Source organism: Pteropus medius, unplaced genomic scaffold (assembly GCF_902729225.1).
Source record: "Pteropus medius unplaced genomic scaffold, Ma_sr-lr_union100, whole genome shotgun sequence".
NCBI lineage: Eukaryota > Metazoa > Chordata > Mammalia > Chiroptera > Pteropodidae > Pteropus > Pteropus medius.
The window spans coordinates 8,084,133-8,102,121 of NW_024342644.1; the positions used below are offsets into that span (position 1 = coordinate 8,084,133).

Sequence of the window (17,989 nt, forward strand, 5' to 3'; positions counted from 1 at the left end):
AGGAGCACAGGTCCCTGGTGCCAACAAGGTTGGGGACCACTGTCCTAGATAATACCTCTTCCAACGGGATATACAGTGGGTGTTGGGCAGATGACAAACTCAAGCTAAAGGACTGTAAAACTGTAAGCTTATAATGTTAAGATGTTAAGATGCCTCAAAAAGTTTTTAACTCTTACAACTCAATTTACATCATTATTTCAAAAAAGGAGGAAAAACTCTGCAAAACTCAGGTCTCATTTAAGATGCAAGTTTTTATTGAAATTAAAAAAAAAAATGTAACCAGACAGAAATAAAGTAGACAAAAATGTTATAATCTGACTATATAATATTCTCTCATTCTTGGTGGATCACTAAAATATAACAAAGGATTGTTCTCTATGCTAATTTTAAAGTTGTCCAGTTAAACCATTATTTGGTATTTTTTCAACAGGTTAACCTCAACTATTTAGAGTTTCTTCTCAGAAACATTCATATATTATACAGGAAACATTCATAGTTTATTTGGGAAACATTCATATTTTATACAGGATGTACAAATTTGAGACAATAAAAAACACACAACTATAGCCGCAACACTATCCTAGCTGCATTGTGGTGATTATGTTGTTCAGTCAGCTGTCCACTATATACAACTGGATTTTAACTGTGTTATTTACAGAGGGGCCAAAAGCACTCATCTAAGGTAAAGGCGCTCGGGTTTAATGTGCACTTTCACAGCCCTATGAAAACACAACCATTATATACACTGTAAACACCACAGGGCATGAAATCCATCTCCAACCACAAACATCAATCTCACAGAATCAAGCATACAAAGTCTAAGGTAAGGTGCCTGACTTTTCCTTCGTAAGCATACTTTTCATCCAAGAGTGCTGCTATTCTTTTCGTAGGACACTACTCACTTATTGCAAATATGGTGCCAGTGCTCGAAACATTTCTGGAACCCTTTTTTGGGGACTGCCTGCACGGCCTGCAATGAACTCTTCTGAATGTCCTTGATGGAGGCAAGTCTTCATTCTCTGAGAAATGGATTTGATTTCGGAAAACAGACATAATTATTCACAGCCAAGTGAATGAAACTGTGGGCTACCACCCTGGATCAAATGTGAGGCACCACTATAAAATGATGAGACCAATTTTCTTGTACAGCTTGTAAATTAACAGAAGAAAAAAAAAAAAAAAAAAAAAAAGCCTGAGCAATGGCAATCCTGACAGAGTAAGTACAGACTCTCCTAGAGACATGGCTCTGAGGGGCAACACTCACTTGAACGGTATATCTAGGTGGTATTTTGCAGTTTTAAAAATCATTTTGTCGCCTCTCACACAGACTTCAGTATTCCTCTTCAGTTTCGGTCCCTTTTGCTTTCTTATGGATTGCCCGATTAAAGCTGTGGCAAGCAGGGACCCAGTGATTGTCATGAAGCCCCAGTTTACAGCCAGGGAAGCCCTTCTGAGACCGATGGCAGCACATCCAGTATCCTGGCCCATAGGGTAATGCCTGGCAATAGGGTTTGGGGTGCCACCGGCACAGGGACACATCCCCTTTCACATATTTTTTCTTGCACTGCTTGCAAGGATCCTCTCTATAGCGTGGATCTCGAACCCAGCGAGAATCTGCTGGCCTGATGTTATAGTATTCAATGATAAACTTAAAATAGCAGCAGGTACATTTAAGAGCCACTAAACTCTTGGTGGGAAGTAACCTGAAGATTTTCACCATAATGTGGTGGGGTAGGAAAGCCATGTACTGCTGAGGCTCCAAAAGCTGCTGGATTTTAAACCTGGTCTCCAGAAAGTCATGAGACACCTGCTTCTTCCAACTGGATGCCTCGAGCACCGGTGATGTATTTTCCACAGGAGAGGCTGGTGGGACAAATGAATCAGCTGAAACTTTTTTTTCCTCAGCTGCACTGCCACCTTCAGCAGCATCTTCAAGCTGGCTGGCTTTGGAAGACTCTTTTGTTGCACTTTCATTCGACTGGGGACAGTCCGACTGATGCTCACCAGGTGGCAAAAAAAACAACATCCCTGGAAGTGGGTCTTCAGTGGACTTTAAACCAGAAGGCTGGTCTTTCTCTACCTTGGATACAGTGATACTAATGCACACAGATTCTCTTCTTCTCTGATCAGGATTTTGGCTAGTAAGTGGCACAAGCTCTCTATTCACACAATCAACAGCATCTGTGGGCAACTCAATGGCTTGGGGACAGGTATGAGGAGGAACAGGTGACTCAACAAGTTCCTCTGTCATTTCCACATCATATCCATTGCTGTTTTTCACAGCAGTTTGCTGATCTGGCTCTAATGCTGCACTGTCCATGTGGAAACTCACACCTGCTGGCAATGAGGGGCAGCCCCGAGGAGCACCATCCCAGGCCTGGTCTCCCTTCAGAGAACAATGGTCAGCTCTTGAGGAGCCACAGTCCACAGACACAGAACCCGCAAGATTCACCTGAGTGTCGGGTGCCTCCAAGGTGCCTTTGATTGTTTTGCTTTCATCTGCCTGAGTGCCATTTGCAAGCAACACCCGGCCTACATTTCGACGGAAGCTGTTATTCCTCGAGAGGCTCCCAGGCTCACGATGGCTCTGCCGCTTGAGGCACTCAGATTCCAGCCTGGCTACCATGTCAAGGACACGGACTGGCTCACTCTGTGGTTCACCGACCTCAGGATTTCCCCTTTCTGTGGGTTCTTCACAAGCTCCTGGGGAAGAGAAGGGCTCGGAGGCTGGGGGCACACTTCTGGATTGCCCAGAAAACCTCACCATGGCAGGTGAGTTAGTGCAATTTTTTGCACAGCTGGCTAGCAGAGCACTGGCTCTCTGCTCGAGGAAGGCAACCATCTGTACGACCGAGAGAGGTCTCCCAGCATAGACGCCGTCCCCACTGTCACTCACATAATGCACAGAACAGTGCTCAATGCCACACGCAAAAGGCTCAGGCTGGTAGCACCTGCTGTTGTTGACTTCCCTCATCCTTTCTAACTGTATCTTAGCTTTTTTAAGATCCCCTGATTTTTTCCTTCTTTTAGTAGCTCTCCCATCAATATCCCAGGAGCTTTTTATTTTCATAGATCCTATCCTATTGCTACACTGGTGGGCTGCAAAGAATGCAATTTTCTCCTTGGTATTTCCTGGTTTCACCACAGCCCAGATATCAAGCGGCCCTTCCCCTTCTTCGCCCTGGTGGATTGTTGCAGATGGTGCATTCTTCTTGGTTTTAACATTCAAGCTGCTCTCTACAGGACTCTTCCCACTCATACTGCACAGAACATTTGGAGAAAGGATCCCAAAAGGCTTTCGCGATGACGCTTTACCAGGAGAGGTGGAAGGAAAGACACCTGGTTTCATGTAGCTAGCTCTGCATTTTTCATCATTTATAGCCTCTTGGTGGCTCATAGGAGTTCTCAGAGTTTCCGTGCTGATTTCCAGAGGTCGTGCTTTCTTCTGGAGTTTCCAATATGGCTTTAGGTGCATAACAGAGGCTCTACAGAAAAGAAATACATATTTGATTACAACAGCGATTTTGTTTTTAGGCAAGTTTTTTTCTAACTTACACTCAGATGGTTCTAGCAAGTAACGAACATTTTCTAGCAGATCACTAAGTCTTCAACTCTCATTTCAGCGTGCTTTTAATGTACAGATTGAGAATAACAGCAGCAAAATAACCACTTTCTGTGGTGTACAGGCCAGAAAACAAATTGGTGAATTTCAGACTCAGTGAACAGATTAAGAGAACTTCGGAAAACTGACGTTAGTCAACATTCTATTCATAAAATTAGCACTTTAAATGTAAAGAAATTTGAACTTACCGAAAATATCCCAGTAAGAAAGGAAAACAGAAAAGGAACTCGTCCAGAATTCCTAGTAGATTATTTCTAAGTCATCACAACTAATATTTCATTGGTTGCAAAAGTCTATCAAAATTGTTATATTGCTTTCTAAGCTATTTCTATACTGTTGAATATTTAGATGTTTCTAATTTTTCACTTGTTTGCTTATGTGCTTTGCCCACCTAATAGTCTTGATTTTCTAAATCTATTTGTATAAGCTCTGACTAATTTTTCTGCAAATATTGTAAATCAAATCTAGAACCCACAATCTTTATTAATTCTAAAAAACACTTTATAAACTAATTCACTGAAACAGTGCGTTGTTTTCTCCCCTGACCTGGGGTAGAGATGGGAGCCATTTTAAAACTCAGACAAAAAGATGACATGCGGATATCTGTGTCCTAGTCCTTGTCATATCACTAATTAACCAGACCAGGTGATTCTACCTTGGACAAGTCACTTCCCCTCTGAGTCTGAGTTAAAATGTTAACTGAGGGGTTGGAATACTAGATTATCTATCTAATGATATCGTCAATTTATACATCAAAATTGCCCATTCCTACACAGAACATTCTGAGAAAGTGTTTTTGTTGAAATTCCTGGTCTCCTACAAAAAACCCCTACAGTCCGAAACGAACACTTGCAGTCTCAGGTTGGTGGAAGTGAGGCAAGAGCCCCACAGGTCTAAGCACGTGGAGTCTTACTCTCACTCATGGGGACACCAGTCTAAGACATACATATTGGGCAACTCAGCATGTTCCTCTCTCATTCACTCTGTAACATTTACTGAGTATCTGCAATGTGGCAGCTTCTATAGTGACTGCTTTCAGAGATCAGTTTTATCATCAAATATGAAAGTGATTACCCAGAACGAGTTTACCTTTCACTTCAACTTTTAATTCCTAGAGTCCAGTCTCATATAAAAGAAGAAATACACATATGAGTATCTTCTAGCTAGGTAAAGAGAAATCTTGCACTTAAGGCTCGCGAGGTATCTTTTTTTCAAAGGTATCCCTGAAATAGATCAGATTGGTTTGTTTCTGATCTTTAGCAATTTATATCCTAAATCTGTACAGATCTTCCCCTTTTCTGCATTTTAACATTTTTAGTAGTTTCCTATCATTGCATTTTAAAATTTTATCTTACAAAAAGAACCACCCAGAATTCTTCAAGGACAAGATGAAGATATATGAAAAAAACAAATCGATGAATAAAAGAAGGACATCTAATGCTATCTCTGTGTCAACAATTTTCTGGTTTTTCATATCCCTTCGACTTCTCTCTAAATTGAACAACTCAAATAAAAGAAGTTGTTGAAAAATCCAATAAATTCTCACATAATGATCTCATTACAGAATAAATTTAAACTTCAGCAATATGTGTGGCATTCTGCATTGCACAGTATGTTCTCTTCGCCTTCCTCCCCCACACATTATTTTAGGTGCTAAAGTGATAGAGGCATTAAGAAAAACTAGTGTGATTACAGAAGGGTTTTGTTTGCATTTATTACCCTGTAAAGTCAGCTCAAATGACACATTACTAATAGATAAGGTTTTAGCATGATTAAACAGGATATGATCAGAGGACAGAAGTGAGGGAAGTTAAGGTACAACAGGGAAGAAGAAAGTTAATAAGGTCATTTGATGCAATCAGAGTGACTACTGGAGGGTGGGGGGACGATTCTGCGGGCACCCTGAAGGAGGCAGAACATTGAGGCTCACTTCTCAACAGTTTAAAGGCTGCCTAGGATATTAATCTCTCCCCTTCCTTTGCCGGCCTTGAAGGCCCTGAGGCAGAAAATAGAAATGTGCTGGCAAGACTGAGAGTAAGAAACGGCCAAAATATGGGTGCTGGACCACAAGGATATGAGCAGGACAAAAAAATCCATAAAATATAAACTTTATATCTCTAAGAGATTACACCAAATGATGGCGCTTTCCCACCCCCACCTAACTCCCTCAGACACTGCAGAAAGCTCCAGCCAGGTTTCCATGGTTGCCAACCTCTTCACCACAATTGTATTTTTAAAGTTCACCATAATAAAGTCCTGCTCTTTTGCAATTAAATAAAATGCAGGGTTATAGCACCTACTTACACATGAGTGTTCCTCAGATGATCAGAAATGTCCTTGTAAAAATTTAAGATCCCTGAGCCCACTGAATCAGGGTTTCTGGGATTGGGTTAGAATCTGTTTTTAACCTTAGATTTAATTTGGAAAGAACTTTAAAGGTCACGTGTTAGATCTGATGTAAGCATGTCAGCGGATTCTGGACTTGGGCTGGGCTGAGGTAGCTGTGCTACCTCAACAGGGGTGAGGTGGGACGGCCCAACAAAAAGCCGGGCAGACTGTCCATACTGAAGCATTCATTCTAACAGCTGGGTAAAGACAGCCCATTTCTTGTTATTCTCTTTAAAGCAGAAAAAAGTTAATGGCCTCTTTATTGCCAAATGTCCTGTTCAACTCCAATTTCTCAGTTTCTTTAATACTGCTTTCCCAGTTCTCATCTCCTCTTCTCTAGCCCTTAAACATCAGTGTTCCTGAGTCCTTTGTTTTTCTAGACCATCATTACTCTTAAGCCATATATCGAAGTGATCTCTTGTGGTTTTAACACCCACATACTGATGATTTTCCAGTGGTATATTCTCCCAAACTTCATATTCTATTTCCTGCCTAGTAGACATACTTACCTGGATGTCAAAAAGAATCTCAAAAATCAACACAACTAGTTAATGATAACATCAAGTACCTAGTCAACCAAGCTAGAAAGTTCAGTCACTTGAGTTCCTTCTCCCTGACCCCCAAATTCAATCACCAAGTCACTAATACGCTCCATCTTCTTGATCCCTAGCACGACTGCCCTAGTTTAAGCAGCCATCTTATCTTGGCCTCACTGCTGTTAGCTACAGGAAAGCCTACCCTCTTTATCAGTGCAAGGCCAGGTGGGGGAGCCCGCCCTAGTCAGCCTATTAGCTTCACTCCTGCTTTGCCTTACTACTATACTTCATACTTTGGAGCTTGTTCACAGAACCATTACCACAGGGCTAGGTAGATGAAGGCCAATCATATCACTTAAGATACAAATTTTAAGAACCATAAAACTAACACAACAGCTTCAAAATTTTTTCATATTTACTGCCATTTCCTTCTATCCATTTAGTTTAAAAAACTGACTTAACACTCTGGGCTGGATATTACTGGTGTAATTATAAATAAGACATAACTGCTGCCTTTAAGGAGACAGAAACGTATATAAAAATTACAATAGAATGAGATGCGTATTATAAGGATAGTACAGGGTGCTGGAAGAGTTGAGGGGACTGCAAGAGGGGTGTAGAGAAGGAAGGAGTGTATGAAGGGAGGCGAGGGGACCATCAGCACCAAGTTCAGTCTTGAAGATGCAGAAAAGAGGTCAGAGAAGCCCTGATTTTCTAAGCTAAGCCCTGAAGGAAGATAAATGAAGTCTTAAAAGATTCAAAAGTAGATGATGCTTTTGGGAAACTGAGGCAGATGAGAAATAATCAGAGTCCAACCTCAGGCACCATGACTGGAAAGTGACAAGTAAATGGAATAAATAGCAAGAAAGAAGAGGCAGGATTTTAGCTACTAATCATAAATGGAGGTTAAAGGAAAGGAAGGAGTCAAGAATGGATCCTCATCTGGAAGCTTCAGTACTGGCCTGTGAGCCCTTGGGCCTTCTGAGCCGCTCTTCTGCTGCTCGGGCCGCTTCCACGTCTGGAAGTGTTCTGCTGCTTTACTTTCCCTTCTAATGAAGCTATTCCTGTCTGCTGTATTTCAGTGTCTTGCTCAAAAAAGAAAAAGGAAGAAAAAAAATTACGGTTTCAGTACCTTTTAGTGAGATGGTGACAAAGCAGCTGTGCAGATTTGGAGCAGGGGAAGCCGAGGTAAGTTCAGTTTTAAGAAAGGCTGACTGACTGCAAGATAGAGCTATCTAGTAGGCAGACTGACACAGGTCTGGCCAAGAGAATAGGAGGAAAGGGAGAGGAAAGTTGTCAAAGAAACATTTCGATAAGAAAGTTTTCTAAATAGAGATTACAGATGCCTTTTTTCAAAAATTTCACAATGAATATGTTACATATTCATTATAATCAGAAAAAAATGTACATAAAAGGAAGGAACAGTCACTTCTAGACTCTTCAGCAAGGTCAAATAAAGAACTGTTTCCAGTTAACTCATGGAGTCCCTGGTGACTCTGCTGTGAGGAACTACAATGGGTGATCGGGGCACAGCCAGAGCTCATGGAAGTGAGTACAGGAGTGACTGGAAGGTGAGAAACTGAACCTCAGCAACTCTTTCATGGAACTTGGCTGTAAAGTCTTTGTATGTACCTGTCACCTTAAATCCTTTCCAGGAATAAGGTGAAATATAACAATGAATCAATTAAAACTTAACTTTCCTCTAGTAGAGGCCAAAATTCTGCTTTTAAATAATTCAATTATTCCTTTTAGACTGTAACTTCTGATTTCAACTCAAAAAAGCTGGAACTCACTTAAACATAGTGTACAATCCTAAAATGAAGCCATGGAAGAGAATTTAACTTTGCTTAGGAAATAAAGTGCTTGGATAAATGCCAAAATCTAAAGAGTCATACTACTATTACCTGTTGTCTGTGGACGGATAAACTTGATCAATGAGCAATCAAATGACAATATGGGGCTAGAATGGGGAAATACAGGGTTTCTCTTAGTGCTAATAGGCTTAGTGCTAATAGAAGCCTAACATGAAAGGCAGATGCCTGCTTTCTAACTTGTCACTCCTAGTCTAAGGTACTAAACTTCAAAACAGGTTAGAAGAAAAATTAATGATTAAAAAAAAACAGGTTAGACAATAAGGCATTTTCTGTTTCTTTCTGCTTCATTAAAGGTACAGGAATGTTTCCAAAAAGGAGTCATCATTTATTAGCATAATAAGAGCTACTCTTTATTTATAAAAAGTCAGAGGAATAAAAATAGAATAGTCCCTGAAAGATACCTTTAGAGGGGAAAAAAGTACACAGTAAATAAGTTCAGTTTCTTTAAAAATGTAAAAGCTTCCAGAGAACATCTTATTACCGCCTTTTTCACTGGACCACTATAGAAGTGATCAGCAACACAAGCAAGTTACTGCACGTATATGTAATGAAATCCTTGTTTTTGCAAATGAAGTAACAGAGCTAAAATGACTTTTGAAGCCCCACAGCTAGAAGTGGTAGATTTAAGATTAGAATCAGGTAAGTGTCCCCTAGATCTATACTGTCCTTGCTACCAAAAAAAAAAAAAGCAAGCATATAAAATCCTAGGTTCAATTATGACACAAATAAATTTAAATAATTCTGATAGCATCTATTCAAAGAGTTTTCATCTTACAAACTGAATTAATTTTTCCTAAGTGCCACATATAACTTCAATACAAAACTGTGATGAATCATAGCAGATATATCATATTACATAGGAAGCCATGCTAATATAAAAGCATGTAAAAACTGCTTTCATGGCTATTAAAGTGGAAAAGTACCAAGATCAGGAGTGTGTGAATACAGTAGAGGCACTAGAAAAGACATCTCTCCATAAGCCTCTAAACATGGATAGGATGCATCTAACTCTCACAGAGCGCCTTAACAAAACGCCTTAACGAAACAATAAACTCTAAATCAGAAAAGATGGTATTTCTCAAACTGAACTCCCAAATATTGGGAAATGACTTTTTTCAGGAAGAGTTGACTTTTTTTTTTTTTTTTTAAAGGAACATTCTCTAAGGCTATTTCATGAGAACTTTGAAGTTTGCCTCAGGAGGGTTGGATGGTTAGTAGTGCACACTTTAATGGAAAAATCCTTTATTGTCTATTAATAGTGAGTAATAAACACAGAAAATAGTCTTTGGAAACATGCACACATGGTTTTCAAGAACTCACTGCTCACAGCTTTTTCATCATTCTTAGAATTCACAATGGTATTTAAGTACAGCACACACCTACTTTACGGTTATCTGTAATATAGATTCGATATCATGATTAAAGACCAAATAAAGCTAACGTCTAGAAAAATAAAGGTTATGATAAGCTTGATGGGGCAACAAAATATATAAAATATAATATAAAGGAATATTACAAATTAGGAATGGTAGCCATTACTTTGCTCTTCCATTGTGATCACAACAGACGAGACACCTACCACAGTTAAACAGTATTGCAAAATAGTGAATTACTGACATTATGTTAGTTTACATGGGTCCCCCCCTCCCCTCTTTTCTTGGAGTAGGGAGGAAAGGGGAGGGCCTGGAAGAGAAAGAACACTTGTTCAGGCTATTTTGAATTATTAAATAACAGCTGGGGATAGACACAAGTTGAAGTATTTAATTTTTTAAAAATTACCATGTTTGTTATCTAAGGTAATCCAGTGAACGGTAGTTCACAGATCTGTCCTATTGCTCCTGTGACATAAAACAAATACAAAACTCTAGCATATCACAATTTATTGCTACCTAAGCTGATGAGACATCTACAGTTTGGTAGCCCCAACTAGAATAAACATCAAAATCCAAATGAAACCCAATAAAGTATAGTTCCATGAAAATCGTTAATATGTTTGAGATGTATATTGAGCATTACCAAGTAAATTCTGCCTCCACAGATTTTGAGATATTCAGCATTCCTATTAAAAATGCTTATTTTTCCTATCCTAATGTTTCTTACAGAAAACAAAGGAAAACCTCTACCCTTTCATATAGTGAACTGTTACTTCCTTGAATTAGCTGATGCTTTTCTCCTACTTTGAAACAAATCATTTTTCCACATATATTTTATATAAATTTATATATTTTTAAGGCAATAGCAATTTTTGACATCACTTGCACATGCATTACTTTCAAAGAACTGGTCAGAGCTTTAATTTATGCTCTGATAAATTAAAGGATGTAACTTACAATGTAAGTAACTCGGGCATAGGGATGTCACCTCTCCTAGGAAATAAATGGTAAAGATTCTAATACTAGCCATGAACGCAGTTCAAAAATCCATTAGGTGCCAAATAAAGTTTGATGTGAAAAATAAGAGAACAGCTACTAATTCTAGAGTGTAAATGCAGCACTACACTTTTCTTGTCTACCAGCATCACACACCCCCTGAGTTGGGTGCCTCAATCTTGAGCCAAGTACCTAACACAGCCAGCTGGGCACCGGCTGGCACATTAGCACCATTATAGGTAACTGAATTTTAAAATGGCTTATCTCAAAGGAAAAAAAGAGATAAAAAGTCAAAATTGAGTGTAACAAATACTAAGGCACCAGGGAACACAGTTTGCCTGCAGTATCAATGCAGACAAAAGAGCTATCAAGTTAAGACTTTTGTCAGCAATCCTGGGTGGGGGTGGAAGGAAATGAGGAGATTGCTTCAGAAATAGGACTCATGGTATTTACCTGAGAAATACAGCCTAAGTCACAGTCCTGACTGGGTCTAGCTGTTTAGTAATTACCGTCTCTTCTACCACATTCTTCTTGGCTCTGTTGAACCAAGACTGCAGTGGCAGCCCATGCACTAGCTGGTACACTTTAAGAACGACCATTTGTAAACAAATGAGGTTTATGGTCAACAGAAAACTAAAAAAAGTTGCTGCTTCGGGACCTATTTCTAGAGCTGACCACAGCCAATTTAAATATCGGAGTTAAAAATTAGTATTTCCAAGGGGTAAATGTGAGAAATCTAATAGTACAGTAAACCAATCATTAGGCACCGAGAAGACTAAACTGTCAAGTTACTAGACAAAAAAATTACATACAGGGGTTTACGTACTTGTCTTATCTCTCATATAAAACTACTCCTTGAGTACACAGAAGGTCTGTTTTCATCTTTGTACCCCACAGCCATCTCACTCTGCAGAATTCAACTAAATCTGGAATTCCTAAAGACAAATATAAAAAGTATGGTTATAAAGGTATAAAGAACTCTCCATTCAGGGTAAACTTTTGGGCCTTTAGAATGAGTTTTGTATAAATACAGAATCTGAAAGGAAGTCATGGGGCTAAAACAGCCCTTTTAAGTCCTATTCCCTGGAAATTCCTGGACATATATATTTACTTAACACGATTATAATCACCTTGTACATACAATGTTCTACTTTTTTACAAGCATTTTCCATGTTATTACAGACCCATCAACTGTAAACATGTTGCTGCCAGAATTTATTAAATCATTCTTTCCAAACCTGGACATTATAATGTAACATCTTCATGAATTTAAAGGTTACATCCTTAGAAGTTTCCCAGAAGTGGAATTCCTGAGTCACAGTGTGAATATTTTTATGACTGGATATATCTTGCCCAACCCCTCTCCAATGGGGTAGTGCTAATTTATACTGCTACAGCAAGAAAATCATGCCAGTTACGGCAAAGGTTTTGTTGTTTAGAAAGAACGGTTTTTATACCTCGGGAAAGAAAACAATGTTAGACAGAGATAAAAGATACAAAAAGTGAGACTAGCTAGTTTCTACACTAGACTAATAATTGCTTTAACAGCTCTATAATCTTTACTATGTGCTAGGCACTGTTTTAAGCTCACAGTCTCCCCTAACACTTAAGAAGTGCATAATCTGTCTCCAATTGTAGGTGAAGAAACCAAAGCAGAGGGAAACTAAGGAACTTGCCAAGATCACGCAGCGAGCACAGCAAGGAGCCTGGACACACATGTGGTCAGGAGCCAAAGGCCATGCTCTTACCTACCACACCATGCAATAACGAAGGGACAGATGATGGAATGGGATGCTCCTTAGCAAGCTTATTCTCAATATCATAAATGAAGACTCAGAAGTTTAACTGTGGAAGGAAGGAGAATTTGAGCTATGGGTTCACTTTTGGATGCCTTAAATGTTACTTAAAATTAACCTAGTTGTTTATCAAATATTTAACATCCTGCTAAGTGTCAGGCATTGTGTCAGACCCTGTGACTTCAGCATGAACAAAACTGATGGAATATCTGCCCTCTGGCAAACTTTAGAAACATACATTCATCCCCCTTGGCCTTTCATCTGTTTCTAAATCTAAGTTTCCAATGTAGTGAATCAGTTACCTATAGAAGCAAACCGTTAAAAACAATCAAATTTTACTTTTGGCAGAGAAACATCAAAAATTGAATATATAAGCATACCTAGTTTTATTGGACTTAGCTTTATTACGTTTCACAGATGTTGCGTTTTTCCACAAATTGAAGACAAGCCCCCGCCCCCTACCAGCAAAAAGATTACAGTTTGCTTTACTGTGATGCTCTGCTTTATTGCAGTGGTCTGGAACCGAACCCGCAACGTTGCAGCAGTGTGCGTGGACAATCTGAAAGACTTGGACTATGAAGCAGATATTAACAGATTTTGAAGGATTGGAACCAACATTATCTGACAAAGAACAACTTCATCTAACTAATGATAAAAATTTTTAAGTGGAAAAAAAAGGAAAGAAAAAAGAGGGTCTGGGAAAAAAGAAAACTGACAGTCTGGAAGAGGCGCAAGGACAGAGGACATTATCAGAGAATAAGGAGGACTGGACTGACTGCACAGAACACACACAGAGCTTGTAACAGACCTATTTATAAAAATTAGTTTCATTGAGTGAAAAATGCTAGAGAATAGAAGAGAAGGACATTAAAATATAACCACAAGCAAGTGGGAAACTCTAAAATGATAAACAAATCAATAAAGAATAAGACAAATAAAAATAGGAATTAATATTAATATATCTAGACTTCCTAGATCCCACCATCTCTTTCAGGTACTAGACTGTGTGAAGCTATATACAACATTGCAGCATTTCTCCAAAAATGCACTACAGCAGAGAAAAAGTTAAATTACCTTGCTATACTTTTTATTGTCACTCAACTGCTACTTCATCATGAGTATGTAATTTCGCTAGGGCTGCCATACAAAATATCACAGACTGGACTGGCTTGAAAAACAGAGAAGTTATTTCTTATAATTCTGGAGGCTAGAAGTCCAAGATGTAGGTGTCATTAAGTCTGTTTTTTTCTGAGGCCTTGCCTTTCTCCTTAGCTTGCAGACGGCTACCTTCTCGCTCGGTCTTTCCTCTGTTCACGCATGCCCCTTATGTTTATCTTTTGTGTTCAAATTTCCTCTTTTTTTAAGGACACCAAGTTAGATTAGATTAGGGCTCACCCTCCTCTCAAAAATTCAGTCACATTCCAAGGTACTGAGGATTAGGGCTTTGACATGTGAAGGGGGAGGGACCAATGATTCAGCCCGTAACAATGGTGATATATAACAAGAACGCTCAGGTTAAAGTTTGATGTTTTAAGATCACATAAAAGAAAAATAAAGCTATTTTGATTTGATCTCTATATAACCCAAGTTGGCTCAAGAGAACACTTCAAATGATTCAAGAGCTCACTGCTCTAATAATAATAAACAGCTGGACAATCTTCTAACTTTCTGCAAAATATGTCTGGAAGGGTAAAAAAAATTATCATTCCTATTAATTAAAATCTCATTTGAAAGCAAATGGGCCTCTCCTGACATATCTACAAGGTCTGGCATTATCATTTCAGGAGGTTCACAAACTACCTCCCTAAAGTTCATCAGGATCCATGGACTCAGGTTAAAGAACTGACTGACCTAACGGATCATTTATTGTTTAAATTAAAAACTCAGTATCCAAAAATGAAACAAAATACTTGAAAATGGGATTACCTTGAAAAATACAGGATATGTGATAACCATGTTTACATTTAGTTACTTTCCAAAAGACTGGAAGTAGCTAATTATCAACCAAATAATATCAGAAAAAATTTTAATCCTACCAGGCAACACGAAAGATGGGGAGAAAATAAATATTATTTCAGAAAATCTAAACTAAGAAAACTTACTGTAATTCAACACAAAATCTTAGACTAAAAAGAGAAAACAGCAATAGGTAGAAATACTAGCAGGTTTCTTGTTTACTGAAAGAAGATCCATTATTTTCTACATACCAAACTAAAAGCCAACAAAAATAAAGTCATGCTGTTAAATTTTAAAACCTGGCTAGTATTCTACTCTCTCTACTCAAAGGTAGTCTCTGACTTTCCTCAAAAAGCAGCTCTGGATAGTTGGGCAAAAGAAAAACAGAATTCCACTAGTCCACCTAGGGAATTCTGTGGATAATTTCACTAAGATGTAAGCTCCCAAGGACAAGGACCCTTGTCTACCTGGTTTACCACTGTTGCCCTAGTGCCTCACTCAAAAAATGTTTGTTGAATCTGAATGAATGATGTATTCTAGATGAGACAGCCTGAATCTGGAAAACAGGGTAAGAATGTAATAATCTCTATTGCACAAGGACCTCAATTGGGTCACTCTAGCCTTGTGTTGGATCCAACAAGCTATTAGCAGCAAGATGAAGCCCCAGAAAACAAAACTGCTATTCATTAAAGAGATTTATTATATCATTATTTCTAGAGAGTTACCTAAATAACTTGCTGAAGAGCCATCTGGCAAACTGCTGAAAAACTTAAAATTTTATTTCCTGATCTATCACTTTAATTTCCCTTCTATGTCCATTTACACGATCAAAAGTCCAAGTTCATCTGGAAAGCAGACTCAAAATCCCCCAAAGAAAAGTGAAAATCAGGTTTATTCCATTGCAGATGTATCTGAAGATTAAATTCAACCATATTTAATTAGCTTTGAGTCTGCTCACCTCAAGAGCACTGAGCTGGAACAAGATCTGAAGAGAGTACAGGAGAAAGGCAGTAAGAATATATGAGGGGAAAGAAGTTAATTACCTGGTCACTTTAAGATTTACTCAAGAAAAGCTCCCCTATTAACTCTTCCACAGACACTTATTGAGCTTCACTGAGCTGATCAAACTCTAGGCTTTAGAACACTTTCTAGTGCACCTGCTTCAGCTACCTGTTCTAAATGAAATACCATTGAGGTGATTGGGTTTTTTTTCTAAACAAATTCTTTCCAGAAACAAACATACTGTCATATTATAAGTATCAACAGAGGACTATTTAGAAGGTCCTCAAAGATACCAAGTAGGAGCCAGACCTCTATGGATAATACCCAAATGTAAAATGCAAAATTTATTAAATGGGACTTACTGTAAACCAGGAAACTGAACAAAATCAGATTATCTTCCAAGCCTTCCTTCTATAATTTTACAAAAAAAAAAAAAAAAGCACAGTTTTAAAACCAAGGTCTTCTCTAAGTAACACCAAAGCAAACTGTACTAAGGAGACATATTTTTAGACTTTATTGCTCCTCATTCCAAATCAAGCCTAGAACTGATTTTTTGAAAATTAAGTATATAAGCTCATTTAAAAAATAGCTTACCAAAAAAAAAAGAAAGAAAGAAACTCTGAGAGGTGAACGCACAGTGTAAATATATATTTATGCCTTACTGTTAAAGTGTACAGCTGAAACTTATTGGATTTAGTTAACCAGTATCACCATAAAAAATTATTTTTTTTTAAAAAAGTACATAAGCAGGTTAAGACTTTAAAAAAGAAATTTGTAATAGTAAGTAGGAAAGCTACATAGTAATTATAATGCATATTTGTCCCTAATTATTATTTCTAGCTGGGTAATAGCTATCAGTAAGCCCTTGAAGACAACTTTCTAACTAGATGAACTATATGACTAAAGTCATTCTGCAGTAATCTGCTATCCAAGATAGCATATTGCACATCTTAACACCAAACCATGTACTATATTTTAATTACTGCTACAAAGTCAAAGAGAAAAAATACTAATTCAAAATAAAATACTATCTTAAAAAGCCATTAAATGACCTAATTTCCTGATAGGTTTTGATTCAAAATAAATGAAAGGAACAAAAGAAATAGGTATTACCATTTTCCAATGGTTAGTGAATTAATAGATCTCGGTATTGGTAATCAGTAGCTGCTAACACCACAAAACTGAAACAACCAGATATTACATTCTCCTGGTGGGGAAAAAAGACACTTAACAAACAAAAAATCAATCCTAATTTGGTCAATCCAGCTACCAATTTACAAGAAACACAACAGACAGATGAACTCCTAAGGGATACAAAATGGCAAAATCTAGACTGGGGAGAAACTATAGAACAAATTATGACTGGTTTCTTCAAGCAAATTCGGGGAGCGGGGGTAGGGAGGGAGAGAGAGGAGCCTATACATATTGTAAAAATATTTGTGTATATATATATGTATGTATTTTTTTAGTCCTCGTCTCTTAGATATACATCCTAAAATCTTTTAAATTACGCCATGTCTGAGATTTCCTTCAAAGCAATATGGTAAAGAAGAAATGGCCATGAAACTTGTAATGGCTAAGTGGAAGTTTATCACTCTACCATTTCTGTATTTTTATGCATAACTAAATTTTCCCATAATTACTAGTTTTTTAAAAAGAGAAATATAAATAAATGGAAACATCTGGAAAACGCTGGATGAATGAGCCTAGAAATGTCCATTATGCACACACATAGTGTGGAGCTGCATACCATGTGATTTGGAGTGAGGAAACGGAATTCAGTGGTTCCCTAGGCAGGGCAACTCTGCAGGGCTCATGGTTAAATTCCTCCCTACTAAGCCACAGGCTGTCTGATGCATCACTCCTTCCTGGTTCAGATACCGGGCACCAACCAATGTAAGTTCTTGCCCTACTCCACACCCATTACTGAAAACTGGACAGGAAATAAATCAGAAAGCAACAAGAAAGATAAGAAATGAAAAGGAGACAAACATACAGGCAGTCAAATAAAAAAGAATCTATTTCTTAAATACATGGCTTTCAATCTCTCATTAAAAACATGGCTTTCAATTCTTCATATTGTAACATAAACAAACAGTACAATAAATACCTGAATCTGCCTTGTATATGAGCACTTAACTTTCACAACTTTAAAGATGACTACAAACTAAATACATAGAAAATTTTGCTAAAGCTATTTCACTGTAAATCCTTTTATAACAAGTCATTCCCCCCCACACACATTCGCCCATGGGGAATATTATTAATAACAATGTAGCCACTGGTATTTACTGAGCATTTAAACTGTACATTAAAGAGCTTCATTATGTATGCTATGCATATGTACTAATTAATTTCGCCTTCAGGACAACCCCATGAGATACAATTATTATTATTATTCTCATTTCACAAATGTGGAAAGTGACCAATTAAAGTATAATGAATA

The 17,989-nt window shown here is 38.0% G+C and overlaps 1 protein-coding gene across 23 annotated transcripts in view; it reads right to left on the reverse strand.

Moving 5' to 3' along the window:
* Positions 1–231: 231 nt before the first annotated feature.
* The window catches only part of FBXO34 (F-box protein 34), a 70,607-nt gene continuing 52,849 nt past the window's right edge, over positions 232–17,989 (reverse strand). For 16 of the 23 annotated variants that reach the window (XM_039866559.1, XM_039866541.1, XM_039866546.1 and 13 more), the window contains one exon: positions 232–3,485. In XM_039866559.1, the coding sequence (XP_039722493.1) occupies positions 1,331–3,475 (2,145 nt within the window). In that variant the 5' untranslated portion in view covers positions 3,476–3,485 and the 3' untranslated portion in view covers positions 232–1,330. Of the gene's footprint in view, positions 3,486–11,615; positions 11,725–15,905; positions 15,929–17,989 lie in introns of those variants that run through there. The other 7 variants (XM_039866553.1, XM_039866556.1, XM_039866558.1 and 4 more) reach the window with 2 other exon arrangements.